General features: G+C 38.2%; 1 protein-coding gene across 4 annotated transcripts in view; it reads right to left on the bottom strand.

Moving 5' to 3' along the window:
* Positions 1–26,516, bottom strand: part of PIGG (phosphatidylinositol glycan anchor biosynthesis class G (EMM blood group)) — a 101,039-nt gene that overhangs the window by 66,524 nt on the left and 7,999 nt on the right. For 3 of the 4 annotated variants that reach the window (XM_075526810.1, XM_075526812.1, XM_075526811.1), the window contains exons 5-9: positions 25,752–25,890; positions 23,080–23,292; positions 14,134–14,351; positions 11,123–11,404; positions 1,311–1,768 (exon numbers count right to left, since the gene is read on the bottom strand). In XM_075526810.1, coding sequence (XP_075382925.1) covers positions 1,311–1,768; positions 11,123–11,404; positions 14,134–14,351; positions 23,080–23,292; positions 25,752–25,890 — 1,310 coding nt within the window. Of the gene's footprint in view, positions 1–1,306; positions 1,769–11,122; positions 11,405–14,133; positions 14,352–23,079; positions 23,293–25,751; positions 25,891–26,516 lie in introns of all 4 variants that reach the window. The other variant, XM_075526813.1, reaches the window with a different exon arrangement.

Here is a 26,516-nt window from a genome sequence, read left to right as displayed (position 1 = left end):
TACCTAGCACCAGGAAATCAGAGGTGGGAGCACACTTAGCAAAAGCACATCCCTGAAACAAATGCAATTTTTCAGCTGCAAAAATATCAAGTCCTTGTTTCATGGCATTGTGACACTAGCACACTCCAAAGAAAACGGCTGACAGTCTGAAGAAGACATCTGGCTCAGGAAGTTATTGGGCAAATAAATCTTTGGAAGATGCTCAGGATTAATTATAAAAATCCTCCCAGTCGCACCAAATCACACCTAATCCTGCTCACGCCCTGGCTTAGCTTGTAATGAAGGAGGTCCCTATCATGTGGACTTAACGTTGGGAATATGACATTCCTTCCTCAATCCCTCACCTCATCTCAAGAGGAGGAATGCATGGCGAAAGCTTTGGTATAGAACGACTGCTATAATGCGATAAATTCCCTCATAACTCATGTGTTTCAGCACTCATGCCTGTCACAGCAATTAGCATTTTTTCTGTGAGGCTGCCAATAAGTAACAAGTCTCATATTAGTTCATTTGCTCATGTCGCTATTAACGAATGATGAATGACATTTCATCCACATGTTGTTAAGATACTGGCAAGAAATCTCTTTATCTTACACAGCACAGCCTCCCCATCTGCTGTCTGCAAAACCTTGACTAGTCAGTCACAAGGTATTACTTCTCTGTCCACCAGCTGAAGTACAGAAGACAGTTCAAATATCAAGTACTTTTTATCACTGAATAATGGCTGTAGTTCTTCACAATACTAAAAGGTAGTAGAAAAAGTACAAGCCCTTTTCCAGTGTACTTCAAGCTGTAAAAAATTCCCTTTCTTGTTCATCATTCTACACTTGAAAAATTCCTTCAGTTTTCCACCCACACGTTAAATGTCTTTGATAGACAAGGAAGAATTCTATGTGCAGCATCTTATCCTGCAACTTCATGAAGTCTGGAATTGAGCAGAACCTTCTGCCTTAATTTCAAGGGTTTAATTCTATTAAGTGATTTTTAATTTCCCAAACCAGACACTGTTGACTTTCACATGGAAAATATTTACTTTTTGCCTCTGATAAACCTATCGTGTATAATTGGCATTAATTAGATAAGTCATGGTGCAGGGCAAAGATTATAAACTATTGATAGTACACAAGGAATTACTCCTGCATGAAATAGCAGTGAAAAATTCCGTATGTTGCTTCACTGTTTACCCACTTTGCATGTTTACAGCACTTTCTAAACAGCAACTGTATAGAAATGTATACATATTTCATCAAACAAAACATACATTAATTTTTAAATAAGACAGAAAGTATGACAATAAATCAGATACCCACCTTGTCAGCCAATGTCCAAAGTCTGGCCGATGAGCCCACTGGACACCTGTCTGATTCAAAGATCGAAGTAGCCGACAGCAAATAAGGATGATCCATGGACTTGCTAAGCTTATCCATTTATCTGATCCTTTTATGAATTCAGCTGAAGAGGTGGCCTTGCCCAATTTTGAATTACCTGCCGCTGGAATGTCTATGTTCTTGCACTCAGACGCTTCCCCAATACTATCAAAATTTTGTTTCATAGTGGTGCTATGTTGAGGGTCACATTCTTTCAGAAGAAAATTATTTCTACAAAGTTCCTGACACAGCGCCAAACAAAGCGTATTGATAAGAAAATACCAGGTTTGATGTTCCTCTTCTATAAAACTGCTTGCCCCCAAACTCAAAACGTGGCCAATTGTTCCAGCCAGAATCAGCACATCTATTTCTGACCAGCTGGAACTGGACACAACTGGATTCTGCAAACAAAACCAAAAATATAGCAGTGGTGAAGGTGTATAAAAATGTCACTTGTTTAAGCATTCACATTAAACATTTTGCTTGTTTAAGCATTTCACTTGTGAAAGTGTATAAAAATTGCACTTGTTTAAGCATTCACAGTGTGCTTTCAGCAATTTCCTCTAAGAAAACAAAATAAACAGTAAGACAAGTTATTTCTATCTTGACAAATCCCAAAAATTTTTAAAAGAATCATTTTAGTATAGCCTATTTAGCTAGCATTGCAACGTAATCATACTGTTTAAAATCACATTCTGTTTAGGGGAAAAAAATTCTCTATGAATAATCATCACAACTGTACAGATTAAGATTCCCTACCACCCTGTGACAGAAGGTTTGAAACAAGCTGTCTCCCCCTTGCACATTCGTAGAAGTAAAAATAGAAATCCTGCAGAAATCAAACTTGAGACACAGATAAAAGGTAATTTTCTAATAGTTTAAATCTGTGCTACCCTCAACTCAGTACAGTGACAGCCTTCACTACTCAAATTAACAGAAGTTACTTGCAGACAGTCTGATGGCACCCCTTAACCTTGCTTAGCTTGAAATGTGTCTTTCATCATAAAATCTACTTTAAACCTTACCCATCTATTATTTACTTCACACACTGTGCCTATCTAAAACCATAATATTCTTTGTCTAATGCCTCCATTAGTTCAATTTCCTGTTCACAGCAGATACTTGGAAGTGCCTCATCATCACTGCCCTCGATGATACGGCTAAAAAGAGAATGTAAGGGCATGCGGAAGGTGAAAGCATCTGGTTCATTGACGTTATCAGGTAAAGGACCTTTTTAGCTCACAGGGAATACAAAGTAACAGGGAAAGCCATAAAAAGACCACATAGAGACACAAACCTGATAAGTAAGCACTAAGGGAGATCATAAAGATGACCAAAACACTTCAGCCATTAATTGACAGGCCATTAAGAAACCACAGGCATAGCTCTGAAGAGCATCAGCCTGGACTTTGTAACAGATAAGGGGGAAGTGACAGAACATGAGTATTATGGATATCTGAGGGTGCCTGTGGATCTATGCAAACTCATTAAGCAATGCTTCAGGAAAGCATCAAAGGTGGGGGAGAGAGGGTGGTGAGGAACAGGCTGGAGGCAGGGAGAAAAGTGAGAGGAGGAAGGATAAAGGGGCCCAAGTCACGTACAAGCAGGCACCAGTCAGCGCACTTCTCTGACTGGGCCCTGTGCCTGATCACTGTGGTCTATCCTGTCTTATTAAATCCTCTCCTAACTATCTTTCTGTGCAGCTCCACTCTCTGTTCCACCTGTGGGTGCTGCAAGGTCTCACTGCAAGTAACTGGGCACAAGCCTGCATGCCAGCCACTTGAGACCAGAGCGAGTAAAAGCAAATGCCAGCAACTCAAGCAGGAATATGGGTCATTGGACACACACGCCTGTAGTGCCAATGACTGCAGGACATGAGGGTCCACGTGCCAGAGACCAGAGTGGGGACCACAGGCCATCAGGACTGTGTGCCCGAGGTGCCAGCAGCTGGAGGGATCAGAGTGCAAGAGAGGTCAGGGTGTCAGCAACAGGAAAAGCGACCATGGATCAACAAGCTTGTAGGTCTGCGGCAGAAACCCGAGGGCCCAGAGCACACACCTATGTGTGAGAGGTCGCAAGGCCAATGACTGGAGGTACTTCTGACTATTTAATTTCTCCTCAAAGAACTGAGCCAGAGGTGGAGACAAGAGCCCAGGCTGGGCATGCACAGCTAGGCTCCAGCAGCAAGGCAGGACAAACGCCCCAGCCCCGGAGGCCACTGGAGCCAGCAAGGGCTTCCTAACAGACCTTAACAAATGGCATTACATACTTGTGAAGCATTTTGGGAAAGACACTGTCAAAAATCAACCTTTACCATTATATTTTCTCATTAATTTTTCCTCTATTAGAGAACATCAAAAAGTATCTTTTAAACTTCTATTTTAAACACCTGATAAACAACTTAAAAGCCAAATCAAAACTACTGCTTGCCATTTTTACTTCAGAACAAAGACCTCTGAACCTACTTTCACGTTAATTTCTTTAACTGCACACTTCAGCCACATCATCCTCCTACATTTGACCTTATGAACAAACTTTAAAAAAACATCTTGAATATTCATACAGATAAATCTCACAGAGAACGTACTCACATTCAAAGACATGCAATGTACTATGATTCCTGAACTGTTTAAATCATGTTAGAAGAATATAGAAGCTCACTAACGTTAGAGCAGGTAACAAGAAAGTGCGTGTAAACAACATAAATATGCCTGAGCATCTTAGATGCAAGTCTCACTTATGCTTAAGATTTACTGACAGCAGCATATGTATTTTTGTTCAATAAGCAAGACCATGTAGCATGGAGAGCATAACAAACACACTCACTGCAAGAAGCTTTTTAACGCTTGTGGAATTTTGCTTTGAGGAAAACAATTTTTGCAAAATCAAGATTTTATAAGATGTATGTGAAAGAATGCAGGTGGTATAGTTAAAGTTATCACCTATTCACATCACCTCTATTTCTTGTGTTGTTAGAGAAATATACTACACCAAAGTCACTTCACTTAAAAAAAACAAAACAAACAACAACAACAAAAAAAAAAAAACCAAAAAAAAAAGGCCCCATGAGGTTACACACAACAATAATACCAGCATCTGAAATTTCTTTGGTGCTCTAAAGGCCACGCCTTTTTGCTTAGTATTCTACTCTGGAAATCAAATACCATAAGCTACATTCTGGAACAAAAGGACAAGGTAGAAATGTAGACCGTGCAGAGACCAGAGACCATGAAATTTACAAAGCTGAGACAAGAACAGTACATGACTAAACTACAGAAAGTTTAAACTCCAATAATTCCATCATGCTGACCTTAAAGATCTTGGCTAACTAAATAATGAGCAAGCATGTAAGCACCATCTCCTTGCAGAGACAAAGGAATCTGAGATCCTCAACAAATAAGAATGAACCAGTCTTCAATACAATTCATTTGTCTTCTTTATAAGACGTAACATAAAATCTATATAAGGATTGCTCTCTTTTATCTGGCTGCTGTCAGCACCGATACAAAAACTGAAGAAGTGATGTATTATCAATGGGGAACATGCAAAAAGCCTCATGAAAATGATGGTGTTAGTGTGAAATGTCCCAGTGTCAGAAATCCGTATTTCTTGCCTGCTTGTCTGACTTTCACAACTCCCGTGAAAAGAGAAAAAATTTATTCCTAAATATAGGAGTAAATCAAAGGGTTAAAGTCCAATGGCATTTATTGATAAACCACATTTCAGACCAGAGTCAGTCACTATGCAAAATGAAAAATTATCCTGCAAATTATAATCTCCTGAGCCTTCATGATCTAAGAAATACTGAAAATAGCTTCATCAAGTTTTTCTAAATTTACCAGTAATCCCTCATATATGAACTGTGCCTTATTAGGAATGCCATCATCACAGTTTTTTATACATCCTGATCTTAGATTACTTAGATTGTACTTAGTTTTTAGATCTGCTTTACAGGCACAGAAATGTAGGTCCTAACTGGTATTCACAGCTCTGTCTTTCTAGCTGCTGAACACCTCCAACCCTCAGGAACTCAGCAGGCACTCCAGATACTACAAGACTCATATGACTCACACCAACATCTTGGCAAACAAACTTAATACAGAATCTTTGGTTTAGAAATTTATAAATGCCAGGCTTTCAATTTAAGCCCAATTTAAGCCCAAGCCAAAGTAGCTTTAACATTTGATGTATCAGCATTAGTAATTAAGTAATACAGAAACTGACCTCTTTGCCCTGTATTTGAACATATATTGCTAGCTTGCAGAAGTGCCAGTATATAAACAATGGAATATATGCATCTCTGCCCATCAAACTTACATTTTCTTCACTTTGAAATAAAACCTCCTGTAGTCTATCTTCTGGGTCCAGTCACTATGTGGCTTCTGTATGGTTGGGAGTAAAGCTCTTTCACAAAAATTAACCATCCATAGTTAATGCCTGAGGAATTTTACAATCACTTTTCAGATGAGAAACGTTTTACATTTAATGCTCACCATCACCCAAAATTTAAATACTTATCATTCTGTTCCCTCCTGATATTTGAGCTCCCTGCACCCAGTCTTGATTCCCAATGATGGTAACTTTCCTATGACAGAGTAGTACAGACCACACTTGCTTCTACATTTTCACAGCAGTTTGGGATCATTTTTGAAAGCTACCCAGTAAAGGCACCATCGAATCACCTTTTTTTTCCCCCCAAGTCAAAAAATACAAAAAAATATTTTGGTACAATTGCATAAAAATGTTTTATAGTTCAATTCATTAAAGAATATCACATAGAGGAGGAAAAACAAAAATATTTTTAAATTAACAGGGTATTTTAAAATAAACAGAAAGAGGGACATTTTGTTTACATAATGAAAAAAACACTATAATTCTGCACAATGAAAATTCTCAAACACTGTATTCGACAGGCTTTAACTTTTGTGTTCTATTTTCAAAAAACTATTGGTTTTGATTTCTATCAGAAATAGGAAAAAAATACAACTAGTAGTAGTAAATACCGTACTTAAGTCAACTACCAAGCAATTAGAGTGAAGCCATGAACAAGAAGCTAAAATTTTTTACAATTTTCTGGAATTCATAAAGGGCTGCAGAACTTTCTAAAGCCTGAAAGTGTCATTAAAAGGAGGGACTGGTGCTGCTAGAAACATAGTAATCAGAACCTATAAATAACAGTCAGGAAGCAGATGCTAAACACTGCCTGCACTGGTCTTCAGAAAATTCATGAACTTGGTAATCAGTTTCTATATTCAGCCACAGTGGAAAAAAAGCATTACAAATGAGAAGCACTTCAGAGAAATCTTTAGATGTTAACGGAAACAATTTGAAGAAAAAAAGCTCTGAAGCCATTAGCAGGAGAGCTTATCTTAATTACTTTTAATATACCTACATTTTATCGTATAGCACGAACTTAGAAAAAGGCTTTTAGCTTTTTTAACTGGCAAGACCTTGATTCAGGATTCTACTCCTGCCATCAGAAGAGCAGGGCTTGAGAGCTCTTTCAGAAGTGGAGCCATATGCAGATTCGCACTGTGGAGATGCACAGGTCACAGACACTTGGATTCAGAAATATTTTAGCATAAGTAATACTCCTAACTCACATAGAAGGCCCCTCAAGATCAGCACACAGCATACACAGACAACGAGTTTCTCCCCCAAAGTCTAGGCATTCTATTGGAAAAGGGGATGGCAAGTGGGACATTAATGTTTGTGAATTATAGTATTTGTGCCTCAGTTACCAGTAAATAACCTCTCACATCCACACTGCAAGCAACACCAGATTATCCACTGCTCCTTTCACATTCTCCAGGTTTTATCTTTGTATAAGCAGCCACCTGCAAAAAAACCCACCATATCATTCTGCAACAGACCTGAGACTGGTAAAAATGTAAATCAAATCCAGGTCACTGCTTTTATGCGTGTCTGGAATTGAGGAACTTACTAACTAAACCTACAAAATATTTCAAGCTTGCTTTGGAACTTGAACAGAGACAGCACACCCTATCTGACTGATGAGATGAGATATATATCCAGCAATCCAGTCACCTATGGAATAGGATTGAAGATGGGATGATGAAAATGGATTTCTACAGGTCTGGATACAAAGTCATGTCTGCCTCAGCCAGAATTACTATTGCCTACACTTCATAAGACATACGTAGGCTTCCCACATTTTCAGATATGTCTCAGGTAGGAACATGATCACAGACAGACCTGGGATGGAGAATCCAGTATTTTTTATTTCTATCTGCCCCAGCCTTGGAAAAACAAAAACACACAAACCTTCTGGAAAATATTGCTGAAAACCTCCTCATTCATGTATTATCAACTTGAAGCAGATGATCTGATCATCTGCTAGTATGTCCTGAGGTCCCAGCTAGGTAAAACTCCAGGAAACATGTATGCACAAATTTCAGATATTCCCCTACCTTTCTCATTCAAATGGAAATGCTTCAGTTAATAACTGTTCCATTACAGCCAAATGGAGGTATTTTCAAAGGTGATGTGAAAACAAGCATCTTCCTGTCCAAGAAACACTAACTGATCCCTGTCCTAAAATGACAGAAGTGTTATTGCCAGTGACACCAAATTTCACTTGTGAATAAAAGGGGATTTTTCCACTTCTTGAATTCCAGACGGTCTCATAATTGGTACCAAAGAGGAAAAGGAGACAAGCTGCTGCTGTAACATCCTTCTTCAACCAACAAGGGATTGAATCTAAAGCCCCAACATCAACCAGGGAGAAAGCTCCAGCTGCTGTGGTCTCCCATATGCAGAATGTGGGGTGCTGGAGGCAAAGATATGAAACTGGATACAGTATCCTGGATATAATTTCTAATCAGTTTGTCCAGTTTTGCTCAGTTTGCCCTCAAAGGCAGATGTACAGACAAAGCAGGGGTGGGGAAGGAAGACAACTGAAATAAAAGGTATAGATAAAGACTTCTCACATGTACTCTTGTCCATGCTCCCTAAGCATAACTGACTAGGTGGAATCAGAAGTGGCCAACAGATTATGCGTATGGAAATGGCACTTCCTCCTCTAAAGTTCCTCAGAAAGATGCTTTCTAGAAGTGGAACAGCATGGATTATATAGGTGCTTCTTTTTATGTGTTCCTTAAGGAATTATTTGCCTCCGTCAGGGAGCTAGCAATTAATTCCTTTCATAAGAAAAGCCTTTCCACGCAACTCAAGTTTTGAATATCAGGAGACGTTTTGCAATTGCTGCTGTGATCATTGACAGAGCAGCTGTATTAGCAATATATAAGCCATCTGCAGGAAGTTGTTCACACCAGCAGCTGTCTCTCACCAACAAGGATGAAAATGTGCCAAGAACAGATGGGAATTAAACCCTAAGACTCAGGCCAAACTAAAAAGGTAGAGCTTGTACCTGTCAACCAATACTTGGTACCAGGCTATTCTAAATTTAGTAATAGCCAAGGAATAGCATCATCTTCCTAGAGTCCAGTCTTTGATCTAGTAGGAAAACATTTTTCCTGGGTCATATAAAGCTCCTTTAAAGGTACTCCTACAGTAGTGGGTGTCACAAGGAATTTACTCATCTCTAGCCATATAATAAAGATTTCTGGTCACAGACAGATGAATGGCTTTGAGACTATCAACCTGGAGGAGAAAGCTATAATCCGTTGTCATTGTTCTCAACTCTATTGAAGTGGAACGTCTGTAAATTTTATGGAGGTCTAGACAGTCATCATTTTTAGGTTCTTAATGTTTGCTAGAATTAGAAAAATTGGTAATGATTAAGATGAAAAATGAGCTTGTCTTCCATAGCTGTATTTGTTTATCATTGCACAGCAAGTAAATGTTAAGTTTCTACAGAATATACTGGATCATTAATTATTATTTCAAGACCATATTCTTTTACTTTTTCTAAGAATAATTTCTACCTCATTTACCATAAAATACAGAAAGCTAATAAAGGCCCTAAGTAGAACAACTCAGAAATGGCAGAAGTGAACTGAGTCCATTTAAAGACCAACACGCTCCTAAGTACCAACAGCATTAACAAACTGTACAACTACACATCTCATTCAGCAGATTTCTCCATTCACATTGATTAAATTTACTTTCTTCTTTTATTTGCCTTTAAAAAAAAAACCACACAAGCATCACTATCTTTGGCAGCAAAACATTAACACTACTATGACACAAAAATTTTCAGTACCAAATTGTTAGCTGACGTGTAGAGCTGACTATTTTAGTCTATCCGATCAACAGACACACCTACATCTTATGTGGCCGATAAATATAAACCTAAGAACGAAACATCATGTCTGTCAACAATTCCCTTTTTAATCACTTTCAGTATATTGAAATGAATTGCACCGAAGAAAATTGAAAAGGGGGAGCACGGGGGGAGAAGCTGTCTTCAGGAGAGAAGGGCATTACTTTTAGTCCAAGGCTTCTCTCAGAAAAGCAGCATTTCCAAGAAGGAATAACACAAATTCAGAAATTACAGAAACAAAATTATAAACTGATAAAGTTTGAATAATAAAAATCAGCAGTCTTACCTATAAGAATTTAATTTTATAATTAAACTCAGGAAATACAGCATATAGCTGCACAGAGTGCAATATTAATCTCCGCCCAGGAGTAGTGAATTTTCTGAATTATATGAAATATAACAGTTATTAAATGTGTCTGTAAGTCAGAAAGTTTGCTTTTTAGCTTGAAGGAATATCTCATCCTATCATTAAAGTAATGTACTTGCCACACATTGTCACACACTAAAAAAAAAAGGTACTAAAACCCCAAACGTGATTCAAAGAAACCAGATTGACAAAGGACTGTACTGCACAGAGGTTGCGTCATTGAATAGCGCACTATGGACATTAAAGTTACTGAATTTCAGAGACCTTTGAAAGATATGACTAATGAGCATCAGAAAAAACAGCTAGAAGCTGATTTTATGGTGTGACTGACAGTTCTTGGCATACTAAGTTTCACAGTGAAAGAAGAGTAAGACATTGCAAATTCTATTTCCTTGGAATTACCTGAATTCTATTCAATACAACAATAAAACTCATCAAGTACTTTACAGAAGGTAACTACTCGCACAACTGAGAACATTTCCGAGCATTTCAAAGATTGTAACAAACTCAATTTCTTAAACTTAAAAAACTTTAAAAGTTTAACTTAAAAAGTAGAAGAGACAGATTAATTTTGCTCCCTCTGATTATTTTTGAAACTAAATACAGATTAGTTTCAAATTTGACAGATTAATTTTTAAACTAAAAATAGTTTCAAAACTATTTTTAAAAAAGCATTAAGAATACCAATATAAGAAAGGGTACTAGCAAAGTATTTTCTTATTAGTCTTACAGCATTAACGTCTGCGGTATTTGGGAAAGGACAGATCATCACCAGTGCATGTGTTGCAAAATATCATACATCTTGCTTTAATTGCAATTGTGAAGCATCACTGTATAACAGCATAAAATTAGTACACAGCGTAACTGGTTTTGATCTCATAAAATCAACTGCAAAATAATTTACACTAATTAGAACATTTTTTAAAGTAATGTGAAAATAATCACTTCTACGATCTTCATTATAGCAATCGCTGTCATGCCACAGTGAACACACCACATTTCAATTACATTTTAAATTATTCAAATCACATTACAAATAACAATTTCTTTAAGTACACACAGAGAAAACTTTTATAAAAATTTATCTTAAAGTATGCCATAAAGAGCAAAACATTTTGAACCATAATTAACACATGCTCTCACCTTCAGTGGAAGGCTGGAATTCTCAAAGATCTTTGCAATGGCAGATAAAATACCACACATGAGTGCAGAGATCAGCATCATCACTCCAACTGCTGTTAACCAGGACATACTGCAGAAATAGCATAAACTTTCTGCCGATGTGCATACAATGACGTGAACTGCACACAGCATCAGACACATCAAGTAAAACAGCAGTGAGAATAGTGGAGGAGAGAGGGGTACTTCAAATTCTGCCCGGCTGCTCAGGGCTTTTGGAACACTGAGCAAAAGCAGCAGCAGAACCTAGAAAAAAATAGAGAATTAATACTTAAAGAATTGGGGTTAGCTAAAACATACAGTGAGAATTCACACAAAAAGTCATACTGTTGTCATCCATGTCACTCTGCTAGTATACATACTTCATTAAAAAAAAAAAAAAAAAAGGTGAAGAACTATGCCGGATTTTTTGACCCCAGTAAGATACTACCATATAAATGGGAGAATCAAAGATTGTGTTTTCATTTATTAAGAGCTTGGACACACAAGTTTCCAGAGGTTAATAAATTACCATGTGCCTCCTCACCTGTGGTAATTGATCACATGCATGATCTTCATTCCCTGCAAAAGTACAAGTTTTAACTCCCAATATCAAAATAGCTCCTAAACGAACAAATTTGACCCATTATTTGTCTCTTGTAAATGCCTAAATGTACATACACACTCTACCAAAGGCCATTTATCTCACAATGTGTCAGAAACACATACATAGAGATCCTGCTGAGTTAAATAGCTTCCCAGATGAGGGAAAGTTCTTATACTATCACACAAGTGTATGCTGCATTTCAAGCTTATGAATTCTCCTGGTATTTATATTTTGTACCTCTCCTCATCTTAATTTGATTTATTGGTTTTACTTTTGCTTTGCCCTAACCTGCACACAGATGAGGCAGAATTCCAAGTTTCCTCTCAGGTAACTGTAGCAGTGGAGATGAATAATATCATGAATAATTTCTGCTACCCATGTACAAACCTTTACAAGTAAAGGGAAAATTCAGCCAAATGCTAAAATGCTTTGCAAGGGGCACAGATGGAGCTAGGACTAGACCAAGCTCAATCAGCTTGTGCTAGGGCACGACTAAAACAAATCAAGATAAAACCAACTATATCAGACCATTGCCAACCTGTAATCTTTCACTGTCACTTACGAAGACCTCTGCCTAAAATTTTTCCCACAAAACAGTGAGGTACAGTAAACTAGACCAAAAAAATCCGATGCATTGCAGTAGTCTTCTTTCTTCATACTCCACACAGTTCACTTGGTTATGAAAATACGAGGTTTCACAGTATCGAACTGGCTTAGGTCTTACCTTTTAACACAGCACTTAAAACAAAGAGAGCACTCATGATAGGAAAATGGTTGAATTGTTATCTACAAATCTAAACTTAGCTCTTTTGAGCAAATGCACTGTTACCAATTCATGTTCCAGAGGTATTCTCCTCATCTGAAATACAGGATAAATGGTGTTTATAGCATGGTGTAGTTTGAAGTCACCTGTGAGATTCCCTACCCTTATTTATTCAGTGAGGGTGGAAAGTACGTATCAAAATGAAAAGATTTTGGAAAGCAAGGTAGTTTCTTGAGTACTGCACTGGAGAAAAAAAACTCCAGCAGTTTTGCACTGAGTCTTACAGTGATGCTGAGAAAGCTCTTGTCGACCAAAATTTTCATGGTTAGTAGCTGCACGTTTCTTTTGCTGAAGGCCCATTGAGTAAAATACCTGAGATCTGTTTTGTAGAAACAGTAAGCACCTACCACTGCATTCCGCAAAAAAAAAAAGAAATCCAGTGCTTCAGGTCCAAAAGTCAAGAGCTTGAATGCGTAGGTTCCCAGAACAATGGAACAAAAAAGAAATATAAGCACTTCAGCTTTGCACTGAGCTTTGTCCACCTCTAGATTTGCCATCTGTAGAGTGGGAACAGAACCTACCATCTCATCTCCCAGGGGCACTGTGGAATTAATTCCTGTGAAGTGGTCAGCAGAGTGATAAACCCCACTGAGCAGACTACTAGAAAGCCATTTCAGATGTACTCTGTACACAGAGAACAGTGCATACGAGATGAGGCATAGAGCCCTGTCAGGACAAAACAGAGTCAAATACTAAATAGCTGCTCAGGTACTGTTATCCATTCCAGGCACTGAACAGGACCAGTGCTACAGCAATTACACAGTCTTGTACAGCACCACACATATGCAAGTACTAAATTAAGCTTGTAGTAGGTATTTCCACCCTAGGGAACAATGCTTATTCTCAACAAAAGTTGACACTTGTGTCATCTAAAAGGTCAGTGCAAGCTTCTGTACATAAAAGTTCAGTGTCCAGGCATGGTATCCCTTCAGCATGGTTCTCAAAGCATTACTACAGAGGATATTTCCAGCATTTGAGGTTTGCCCAAAATATCAATTGCAGAGAACCACTTAAAGTTCCAGACATGGCATATCTTATCTTTATTCCTACATGAGATATGAAGTGGCAACCCAGCACCTTACAGCAAGTATTTATTTCAGGACTCTACACTTATCAGTACAAAGAACAATTCTTGGAATTGTGAAAATTGCCCACACAAGGTATTGCCTGTTCTGAGCAGCTACACTCACTGTTAGATAAAGAGGAACAAGTAGGAACTTACTTGCCAGACCTTTTTTTTTTTTTCTTAAATGCCGTAAGGCTACTCATAAAGTAGAAGGCTAACTAATATGGGAGTAATTTAAGTTGTAGCACATCTGCATATTTACTGTAACTAGTTACACCAAAACTTAAGTAGCTTATATCAAAAGCTCTCTTGAATCATTTTAAAGGTTCAGTTATACTTTAAAAAGAATATTAACCTCATCCAAGCAGAAAGTCAGCCAACTCTGACAGCTCATACTCAGTAATTCTAAAGACCAGTAAGAGTATGCACTAAGTAGTCAAAAACCAGAAACTTTTATGTTTGTGCACTGAGCCTTTTCACAGAAAGATGTATTTTTGTACCTCCATAATGATCACAGTCCCCACCATCATCGAGTACATGTCATATTGTGCCACTTGTTTGCTTAGTGAAGAACTCAGAGTCTTCAGGGCCTCCAAATATTGCTTCAGGACCTTTTTGCCAAGATTTAAGAGTATTTCTGAGTTATTCCCCTCTAAATACAGTTTGATCCAATTACCATGGGACTTTTCTGCTATCTTAAAATGTTCGTATCCAGGATCTAAGGAGAGGAAAAAGAAAAAAAAAAAGAAAAAAGAAAAGGGGTAAGAGGATCCATGAACAAAGGAGGATTAATTAGAGATGTGATCATATTTTTATATTTGCTTGTACAGTATAAAAAAAAAATTGCTGTGGGGGTTGAAACTTTTTTCACACCTAGAAAGTTACATTATCGTCCTGCAGCAAGGCCATAATGAGCCAGTTACTCAGAATAAAAGCAATTAATCCCTAACCTGATAAAATGTCAAGACCTCTAAAAGTGTCAAACATATTAAAACATCCATTTACTCTTACAAAAGGTTTCCAGGACAAACTTATTCAAATTCTTTAAATCCTGAAAAAAGTGATGTCTTCCAGTGGAGCCACTCATTATCCAGGCCATATTGTACAAGCCAAGTGGGAAACGATCAAATAGCTGATCTCTGGAGGAAACATCAAAGGACACACACACCATATTAGGGACCTTGATTTTGCTGCAAAGCTAATGAGAATCAGTTGGTAACACAAAGTTAAACACACAGGATGTGAGATTTTGAAGCAGTAATAGAAAAGTTAACAGCTGAAGTGCACAGTTTGGCTTCAAGCATTTGGACTATGAAGCTGGTGTAAAGCAATCCTCAGCAGAGGAACTTAGTAATTCTATCATAGTCTAAGAATGGCTCGCAGTCTAACTTGATTAAAAAAGAGAAAACCTGATGCTGCCACCAACCTATAGAAGCAAGACTCTTGTGGCAGAAAGTGATTTCATGATGGCCTATCTACATCTAAAAAAATTCTGACCTGAAGAAAAATAAACAAAAAACAAATCAAAGCCAAACAAATAATACATTAAGAAAAACTCAGGAAAAAAACCCAACCTCCAGGACACAGATCTGTTGTCTATACCTAGGTAATATTTTCTTGTAGAAATGCAGTTTTGATTAAGTCTTCTGACAAATACATGTGTAAGCGGGACTGCAGGTGAACACTGACGACACATATGAAGACTGTGGTCTGCTTTCAGAACTGGGGATGAGGACAAGACTAGCACTACACTGTGTCCCTGAAGGAATTAATTTTAAATCAGCTCTTTATATTTCATAAATAAGGAACCACTGAATTCTGTAGGTTCAGGTTTTAATGTCAGTATGCTTTCTAATATAGGTACAGAGACATCACAGTTTCTTTTTTTTCCCTCTCTTCTACTGTAGAAACATGTCTGCATTACTCTATTCTCTTTAAATTAAAAGCTTGAGTGAGGACACAGGAGACACAGGAAAGAAGCAAACAGCCTAATAATACATTTTAGAAGTCCTTTGCAAGTACAGCTTTTGCAGCAATAGCTTTTCTCCTACATGTATTTCCCCTCACTGGTTATTCCACGGAATTCTTACTTTACACCAACTGTTCTGGTTAATACACACCAAAGGGTAGGTGCGGAGAGACAATGATTCAAGTTGATTCAAAGGGCATATGATAGTACTCTACTATCTTATTCTCCCATCAACTACTGTTGATTTTCATCATCAACTTTCCCATTACTAAACATTTACACAAAAAGCTGCAGCACAAAAAGCTGAGTCTTGATAGCCTTTTTACTTCCCAAAAAGATATATTCAGCAGCGACAATAACCAGATTCTGCAGGCAAAAACAGATGAGCATCATTTTGTTCACACATGAAAAAAAAATGTAAACACTCACTACAAGCACAAAGGTGAAAAAAATTAAAAGAATTTCTGCCGAAATTATTAGTGTGGGTCCTACGTGCAACTGAAGAGCATTCTATTCACTTCATGTAAGCTTAATTTCAAGAAGCATTTATTTAAAATAGAACAATTAGGTCAGTTTCTGTGTTTTATTGTAAATGTGGAAAACAGTGTTGTTCCTCAAAGCACTTAAGACATATTTTCCCTCTTCATTTTATAGGTGCATCACCCCATACTCCAACATGCCATATGATGTTTAAAATACTGGTCATTGAGTATAGTATGTAATTGCAACATAAATTCAATCCACAAGGAAAGGAAGAGCATAACTTTCAGAAACTTGTATCTCACTGGACATTATGCTATGTGTGAATATTCACATATAACTATTTTTTGCAAGAAATAAATGTTTGGTTTCACTTCACATTAATACTCCTTGGTATTTCCCTGCAATTTCACTTGAAAGTTAATGACAACTTAAGGGCAAAAAGGCCAATTTGGAAATTTTTATATAAGGAGCCTGTCATTATCTTCCCATCTTGCAATCCTTACACAGTTTCAGATGACAAGGGTTAAAGGAATGACTGAAGTAAGTTTGGTGTCACAAAGACATAAATTATGGCTTGTTTTTACTCCTGGTAGATCAACAGTGTATCAGACTTGGAAAAAACCAACACGTTCTTTGTTAAGCCTTTTCAGCAAATGTGCATTATTAAACTCAGAAACATTTTTAATTTTATTTCAAGTGAAAGAAGAAGAATGAAGTATTTCTGTTCACAATTCTTGTACAGTTATGCAAGAATTGTGCTTACTATTTGCAAGTTTCTTATCACTACAAGACACTTTGTGATCTACTACAGGCTGAATTCAAAGTGAGACTTTTAGAAAGCAATGTTTAACTCGGAATGTCCAGTCTAGTCTCCCAAGACTTCTAACAGACTCCAAAGCATGCTGATCCTACTACGCAGGAGGCTTGCAGGCATCTCCTAGAAAGTACAGTTCAGCCAGTAGCAAACATTTGTACAACAAGGTAGCTGCCAGTGCACATGGAGACTTTCATTTTGCTACCGTAGTTCTTTGAACAGTGAATTCCCTAGAAAGTTCCTCTTCCAGTATATTTGAAATAAGAGTTAAATATTCATACTTTTCAGGAAATCCAGAAAGGATCAGCTAAAATAAGCTTTAATCAAACTGAGATTTGACACGACACTATTTCATTAAACAGAACATTGAAACGAGTTCAAGTTGTATTTCAAAATCTAAATAAATTCTCTCCACATCTTCTGCTGCTGTTCTGCTCCCTTCATGCTTTTTGCCCCATCTCCCTCTTCATTCCTTTTAGCATTTGTATTTCACTTTTATCTACCTTTTTCTATGCTACTGCCCAACAAACCCATTCTGTCCATGTTATGAAAGATGACTGTTGTAGTCAAACCAACATTTATATCTCCGATATATATTAAGTGAATGATTTAAAGATCCTGCAGAAAGGAATAAAGGACCACAGTTACAAAATTTCCTTTGAGAAGTCCAATAATATCTGTTCAATAGCACATTTGTATGCAGTAAGTACAAAATGAGAAGGGTCATAGACTCTGGGTTGTTGGAGAAGCATTTGGGTAACATTTGCAAGTCACTTCTGCATGGGATACTCACAAGTTAAACTTGAGGCAAAATCCAAAGTGAGCTTGCCCAGTTACAGGTTTCCCAAAGAACTGGCAATGGTTTACTTGCACAGTATTACATTAGCATTTTCTGCTTCAGCCTCCCTCCAACGTTATCACAAGCAAATGGCTATGTTTCCCAAGCATCCGTTTGATAACAATTTCACTTAGTTGCAGTCACAGGCAGCAACCATTTAAAAAAAATTATAAACATAAGAAAACAAATGGACAATGTGAAAGTGACTTCTCCAGTTTCAGTGTATCTCCAGTTTCAGTATATCAGTAAATCTCCCAGTAACAAGCAACTTATTACAATCAACACGTGCACCTGGTACAAGTTCAGAATTAGTTCCAAATTGAAATGTGGACACTCATTTTAATAACAACATCCAACTTGCTCTCAAGCATGACTCTTCATTCCACTATGAAGTGCCTCTCAAAGAAACAATCCTAGTTCATCATGCAGACAAACGTTCAGAAGTTCAGAACATGAGGGAAGCATTACTAGATACCTACAGCTGCCTACCTTACACTGAGGTATAAACTCGCTCAGAAACCCAAAGTGTGTTTCTAGATACTTCTCTTTTCAGCCTCTTCATTTTTGCCAGCTGTTTTTACTCTCCTTTTCCAGACCTTTTTTTTAGCTGCATGTGTCCCTCTCTATCAAAAGAAAACCTAATGCCTCATGTTACCATTTATTAGTATGTTTCAAAAAGTCTTTTTCAAAATAATCAAGCCCTTAGTCGAGCTTCAAGTTTCTCATTTAAAATTTAATTTACCTGAAGATAGGTTTAACCATAAGGGTTCCTTTGTACCTCAACAAATCAAAACCCAAGTCCCATGAAATGCTGTACCACCTCTTGGTTTGAAAATGCATGTTTGTATGAACAAACATTGGGGGGGGGAGGGAGAAAAAAAGTTATTGAGCTGCCTCCGTTGTGCTCTTTATTAACAGGTATACTTAAAACACACTTGAAGACAAAGATATTTTTTTGTATTGTGCCAGTTTGTTCTTAACACTGGAGTGGCTGAATCCAGACACTCCATAGCATCTTCATGAAACAGCATGTAAAGGTCATTCTGCCTTCCCATCTGACTGTGATTCATCTCAACTGACATCTGACTTCATCTTTTTGCATTAAAAAGGAAACGAACATTGCACCAAAAATGAGTGTATACATTATGTTATCGCTTACAATGGATGAATCTTTTCTTACCGTGACTCAGTCATCATATTCCAGGTACTATTAGCTGGTACCCTATCTCTGTGCTGCAAATTACAACACTCTCCACAAGAATTCCATGTTTTCCCCTTCAGAAGAACCTATTCTTTTTGAGCTGAAGAGTTGAAAATAATAATAATTCTTAAAAAAAAGGCAGCAAGGCTTAGGCTATCCCTGCAAGTATCTTTCACTTTAAGCTGAAGCTCCAGTCACAGGCATTTCTCTTAGCATTCAACTGAAATGTTATGATCCACCAGCCGTTACTAGCCGAGAATCTACATTGGAAAGCTCGAACCTGCAGCAGCAAAAGCAAGTGCAATGTCTAAGTGGGTTATCTTCCGGGTTTTCTTTCCCTCAAAAAACTGGCAGCACACCTTATCTGTGGAATTCAGAAATGGTATGGCCCAAGACTTGTCAGCAGAACTCTGATAAGTGTCCAGATGGTCAACAAATAAAAACCAAAGGCTCAGAGCAGGGCGAGCTAGGGCAGATTGCTCAGAACTGTGTCCAGTCAGGTCTTGAATGTCTCCAGGTATGGAGACTCCACAACCTCTGGGCAACTCATTCCAGTGTTTGACAACCCTTACATAAAAAAAGTTTTATTTCATTTAAACAAAATTTCCTGTATATCAGTTTATGCCCACTGCCTCCTCTCTATTCACTGGGCACCACCAAGTAGACCCTGGTTCAATCTTCTTTATTCCCTCCCATCATGTACTACCTACACTGCTAAGATCCCTACTAACTCTTCTCCTATCCAAGCTGAACAGTCCTATCACCCTCAGCCTCCTTTTGAACAACAGACGTTCCAATCCCTTCATCACCTTCATGGCCATTAGCTGCACTCACTACATTATATCTATGCCTTTCTTGTACTGGGGAGCCCAGAATTGGACGCAGGACCCCAGATGTGGGGTCCTCGTCCTCATCCTGTGGGGTCCTTTCCTCATCACAGCTGAGGAAAGAGGAAGGATTGACCTGCTGATGACTGTCCTCCTAATGCAGCCTTGGATGCTGTTGGCCTTCCTTCCACAAGGGTGTACTGCTGGCTGATGTTCAACTTGGTGTCCCCAAGGACCCCTTGTTCTCCTCCACCAAGCTGCTTTCCAGTCAGTCAGTCCCCAGTCTGCACTGGTGCAAGGGATTATTTCTTCCCAGGTGTAGGATTCGGCATGTCCCTTTCCTGGATCTTAAGAGGTTGTCAGCCCATTTCTCCAGCCTGTCAAGGTGCCTCTGAATGGCAGCACACCCACCTACGGTATCAACCACTCCTCCCAGTTTTGTATTGTGTGCAGTCTGGCTGAGGGGGCACTCTGCCCCATCACCCAGGTCACTAATGAAGATGTTAAACAGTATTGGCCTGTGTCAAGCCCTGGGGTTGATGACTAGCGATCGGCCTCCAGGTGGACTTTGTGCTGCTGATCACAACCATGCGAGGCCAGCAGCTGAGCCACTTTTCAGTCCACCTCACCGTCCAGTTATCTAGCCTGAACTGCAACAGGATGGCTGAAGCGCCATATGAGCACCACAAGTGGTGAACATAGGGCTTCCTCAAGTTGTCTGAAGACCTACTAATTCTTCTCAATCAGACTATCTGTAGCAGACACCCATAATAATATTGCCCATGTTGGTCTGTCCACTAATCCTGACACAGAAGTTCTCAACTGTTTCATCATCCACGCCCAGGCAGAGCTCTGTGCACTCCCACTGCTCTCTCAGATAAAGGACAACTCTCCCTCCTCACCTTCCCAACTTACAATCATAGAACCATAGAATGGTTCGGGTTGGAAGGGAAGGTACCTTTAAAGATCATCTAGTCCACCCCTGCCACAATGGGCAGGGACATCTTTCACTAGATCACCACTCATTACTGGTTTCCACTTGAACAATGAGCCATTGGCTATAACTCTTGGACATGGCCATCCAGCCAATTTCTTATTCATCTAAAAGTCCATTCGTCAAACCCATATCTCTCTAATACAGCAGCAAGAATGTTGGGGGAGGCCATATCAAAGGCCTTACAGAAGTCTAGGTAGATGATATCCATAGCTTTTCTCTTGTCCACTGATGCAGTTACTCCATCATAGAAGACCACTAGATTAGTCAGGCACAATTTGCCCTTGGTGGTGCAATGGTGGCCGTGTCTAATCACCTCTCTGTCTTCCATGTGTTTTGACATGTCTTCCAAGAGGATCCGTTCCACGATCTTCCCAGGCACAGAGGTGAGGCTGACTGGTCAGTAGTTCCCAGGGTCCTCCTTTTTACCCTTTTTAAAAATGGGCATCCTTCTTGAAGATGAATCGGATTACTGAATATAATGACTTCTTTGCAAGATAATCCCTTTCCTATAGGAATCACAACAGATACGTATACATGTGTATGTGCCTGTAGTGGGATAGGTGGGATGGTATTTATCTTCTCTTAGAAGCCACCCAAATAAAGGGCCATTCGTGTATGCTTTTAAACTACATGCAGCATTAGTCACTGAGTTAGTGACATTTTCTTTAGTATTTCTAGGGCCTGAAGTATCCACATCAATCAAACAACACTAAACAAACAGCACAACTCTTTTCCCTGCCAATCTTAATCGTCCTGACCAAAGCATTAAGCTACAGGCTTGCACATCTAGGACACTCTAAGAAGTTTACAAGACCCTCTAAGAAGTTTACAACAACAGGGAGAATTCACCTTAAGACTCTGTAAAAAAAAGCTACCATGACTTTGATCTAGTTCCATGTTACTGAGACTCTCCATTACTGAAAGGAGAGAAGCTCATCATGGATGCTTTGCCCGCCAATCCCTTTCTAGTAGGGTAGCACCTCTAATAGCAGTTTGCAGTCACAAGCAAGTAGCATAAAAATTTCTCACATTACCATCCTCAGCAATTTTGATTTCATTTCTCAGATGAAAGCTACAAGTTGCAATTAAGCTGTTCCTGGACAACAATAAAATGAAAGTGAAGATATAAACCAGAAGCTGGTAGAAAGTTCAGTCTGTTTCACCAGTGCTTGAAGAAATACTGTCAGATGCAGCTTTGTGTTGGAATTTTCAGTAACACAGCCATATCCTGAACTCTACCAGCACAGCAAGTTTCCTCACTTGACACAAATAGGTTAAATGAGGAAATCTCTGCAGAAAAAAATATCAGAATAGATGGAGCATGGGTCCTGCTATTGACATGTTGCTACCATAAGCGGCATTTGTTTTGTTAGACTCCCGGACAGGGTTTAATTATGATTAGAAGCTGTAATGTTGAAAGATAATTAATTCTTGACCTACAGTGATCATCTTGCTAAACTTTACGTTGTTACCCACTTTAATTATTCATAGCTGTAACACAGCTCTGCATTCTCATCCAGTTATTTTAATGATTCAACAGATTATAAATCCAGTGACAAGGACTTCAAGCTTCATAGTCACTTTAAGACAACACCACCTTCTAATGTCCATGGTAAAATATTTGCCTTCATCTTCCAACTCAATTTTTTTTCACATAACTATCATACTAACTTGCTTACTTATACTGCAATTTGCATCATGCTTCCTAACGAAATACTACATTTTGCTAGGTTTTGTTTATTTTTTCCACTTGTTTTTTATTCTTTCCTCTAAATACACACACGCATACATATGCACACCTATGTGTATTTTTAATACACAGCTTTGCAGTTCTCTACATTCTCACTCCAAGTAAATTCATACTTAAGAATGAAATAAAAAGATAACTTGCCCTAAATTATTTCCCAGCTTTACGTGGAGCATATTTTTATTTAAACTAGAATATTCACTCCATTGCGCTATTCCTCCAAATAGCTCAGAACCAGTGCCCTATGTAGGATACCTCACAAATAGCAGACATTAAACCACTGAGATTTAACTACACTGGCAGTTTTACTTTAATCTTACTCTTTCATCATTATTTCTGCTCTTTTGCCTACTAGCATTAGTACTGGTCATTAAAAAAACTTTATTCAGAGGCAGTGTGCCAGAGTAGGTTACAGTAAGGACTGAACTCAGTATCATTTCTCTGAACACTGCTCTCAACTGAATGGCTAATTTGCAGTGCCATGCTATACTCCTGAACCTAAAAGCCCAAACTGTGTTATAAACAATCTCCTTTTGCATATGTAACTTTTTTTTTTTTTAGCTGATTTACCTTTTTCATATGCAGGTGTATTCTCTTGCAGCAGTCTGCTAAGCTGGAACCCATTCAAGTGCACAAAACGTAGTTGTTCTCTCATTGTCTTGCCTCCCACAACTGGCAATATAAGGTTCCCAACACTGTTTCTTGAAATTGGTAGACCAAGACCTACTGCCAGTGTGCTAGCTAAATCAGTTTGTTGCACAAGTTCAGGTTGGGTTAGGGGACCTAGAATCAACAAAAAAAGGAAAAAGAAAAAAAAGAGAGAGGAAAAAAAGTATTTGAATAACAGGCCCATTCTATTTCTCCAGAGACAGCTGGCATCTTGTTAGTTTCAAGATTTTTTCATTGGTGTTAGATCAGCTATTTCAAGTGATCTACAGAGAGCTGAGTGATCTTTTTCAGCTGCTGTCCTCTGCTGTTGTAAAACCAAAATTTATTCAATTCTCAGCAAGTATCACTCTTCAGTGCCAGCAACTACTGTAACACAGCATGAATGTTATACAAGTGAGAAAAGAGATGGTTCAGGAGATCACCTTAATAGCAAGTTGCAGCCTACATCCTAAGAGGGTTTGATAACTTTTACATTAGAAAGAATAGAAAACACTACAGTAGACTAATTTAATGCATGACTGAAGAATGAGAATCTAAAATAATGCTGACAGCATTCTAGAAGCTTCTCAATATAATTACAACAGGTCAACATTTAATTAATATCAGGTTGCTAGGCAAACAGAGTTAGAGGTCAGGTAAAGAATGTTGAGGCCCAAATCCATGGCTCCATGAAGGCAAACCCAGTGATTTTTAAAGGGTTCTGTGCAGGATACCACTACCTTAATGCAGTTATCAGGATTAGCCTTTATTCCCACAGACATCTACACACATGAATGATTTCACTAACATAAGTAACCTTTTGTTTAAGATTGTCTTGCCAATTGTTTGTGTGCTTTACTAGTTACGTAACAGTGCTTTTCTATTATGCTTTTACTTCATCGTCTTTGTAACTCCAGACATGGAGTGTTTTGACTTAAGTACAGTACAGAAAGAATTCTATATACAGTGTTTATTACTCTCAAGGCTCCCTTTAAGAGCATTAGAACTTCTCTCATTTCTCATCTAACTCTGATTAATCCCATACTTGTACAGAATGCCATCTATAATCCCTAAAGCCTCTTTGCATGAGTGCCTGTATGTCAGCAGTTTTCAGATTTCATCTTTAAAGGCAAGTTCTTAACTGGGTAAAATAAGCCAAACTACCAAATGCATTTAGCCAATCATGGGTGACACATCTCTGTAGAAGGCTACACAAATAATATTCTGACAGCATACTAAATGCAAAAGCCCACAGGATTACTATTTTGAGGTCTACCAAATTAACCACAGTACATTTTGTTTACAGTAGGATCATAAGGAGCAGCCACTAGAATTCTGATTACTGTAGCAATGAGAAGCAAGCTGCTGGATATTTACGTGGGCATCATTAGTAATCACAAACTCGATCCCAAAAGACAGGTGAATAGATATATTTCACTGTATTGTAAAAACTGCATGTTCAGTTTAAACCTAAGAGAAACTAATCCTAATGAACAAGAGATTGCATTTACAGAATCTACACTCATGTGGCCTGGCTGTCAACACACATCAGTGAAATTTGTAAAGCAAAAACTTACGTAAGAGCTTTGGTCAACTCTTGACTTTGTTTTCTTTTTACATATGAAAAGAGTTCAATGACTCCTCAAGCAATGCTTTCTATTGCAGCTCGATAACAGCTTTATAAATGACAGACAGATAAATGTACTTCCACTGTGCTGCAGGAACCTCTAGCAGGATAAACAAGGCAAGGTTCTGCAAACAGGCTTTAAAAGCGAGGAAGTTGGATGGAAATGAGCAAGAGGCAGAATGAAAGGCAGACGGAAGTATTATTTTGAAGAAAATATTCACTCCTGGTATTTCACCGATTCACCCAGTCAAGAAGTTTATTTAAGCAAGGCTCTACTCTAAAGATTCTCTACCACACCATTCCCTTGTTGCCTCTTACCTTAAGCTATATTATACAAGTAGAAAATGAGTTTCAGAAACAGCTAAACTCACATCAATTATTTAAAATTAACTGCCTGGCCAATACAGTAAATACACTCATGCTCCATATTCTTTCCTTAATGCTTAGCAATCAATAGTGATGTTTTCACTGCTGTCATCTCTCACCCCTTCACAAGAGCAATCCTTCCTCTTTCCTGTTACTCTCAGCATGAGAAATTCTCATTTATTCCTCTATCCTGGCTGTTTGAGAGGGAAGAATGGAGGCCAGCGAAATATTCTGGCCAAGAAAGACAAAACTTAAAACTCACTTCAAATAGGATTTTACTTCTAATCTTATCCATTTACAAGTATCCCAGGATCCTGACAACAGATATTAGCTCTCAACACTCAAGTAGGACAGTGCTGTAAAAGCTGAGAAATCACCTGAGAAATAACCAATTCTCTCAGTGGTTACAAAGCTTAAGTCATGGTTTCACCATGACACAGATGCAAACTCTGGCTAAATCCAGAGTTTTAGGTCACACAGAATGGGCCTTGCCAGATATCTGTAGAACAAACCACAGCACTTTTCAGGAAGAATTCTAGAGGTAATATAAATTAGAGATGGCAATGTGTTCTAAAAAAGTTCAAGCTTCTTTGATCCTTACCACTTCTCTTTTCAAAAGCAGAGCTGATAAACAGCAGTGGTGTGTGCACTTCTCCTTCTGAAGAACCACCATGACTACCTGTTTCAGACATCCCATGATCCCCACAAACAACTAGCAAATTGGGCAAAAAAGCTTCTTCCTGCAAGTCACAGAAATAAATTTACATTACTGTACAAACAAGATGCGTATATATAACGCTTCACTATCTTTACCATTTTCACACATGCATATTTGTCAAAATAAATTCTGTTTTTTAAATTGGCTCACAACATCTGGAGCAGATTACAAAAGATCTCAGTCTGCAGCTAAGCGTTATGCAGTAATATTCATTTTTAACAGTTAAGGCACACATACGTATCTAACATACTTGTCAATATGTTAAAAAAACACAAAAAAGCTTTAAAAAAGCCCCTCATTTAGAGAGTCACAAGAAACTGACTGAAGGATTAAATAAAGGTCATCATATCGTAGGAAGAAAATCAGGAGTCCAGGAGCAGTAGCATTAACAGAGAAGTATTCCCCCCCCTCCATTTCTTCAGCTTCATTGAGTTAATACAAATGCTAAATTATTAATATTGTAAATATTAATATAATAGAAATTTAATATAAAAAAGATAATCCTATTTCTAATAGTCTCTAGTCTCTCAAGTGCTTTTGGGGTAGAAATCTGACATGACTGATGTCAAATGATGTTTATTTTTCTGAAGAAAGAGAAACAGAAACATAAGTGAGGCCTGTACAACAATTTTGAGCTAACGAATCAAA

This window comes from Mycteria americana, chromosome Z (genome assembly GCF_035582795.1).
Source record: "Mycteria americana isolate JAX WOST 10 ecotype Jacksonville Zoo and Gardens chromosome Z, USCA_MyAme_1.0, whole genome shotgun sequence".
Classification (NCBI taxonomy): Eukaryota; Metazoa; Chordata; class Aves; order Ciconiiformes; family Ciconiidae; genus Mycteria; species Mycteria americana.
The sequence above is the reverse complement of the archived record's forward strand: the minus strand, read 5'-3'. Positions and strand labels throughout refer to the sequence as shown.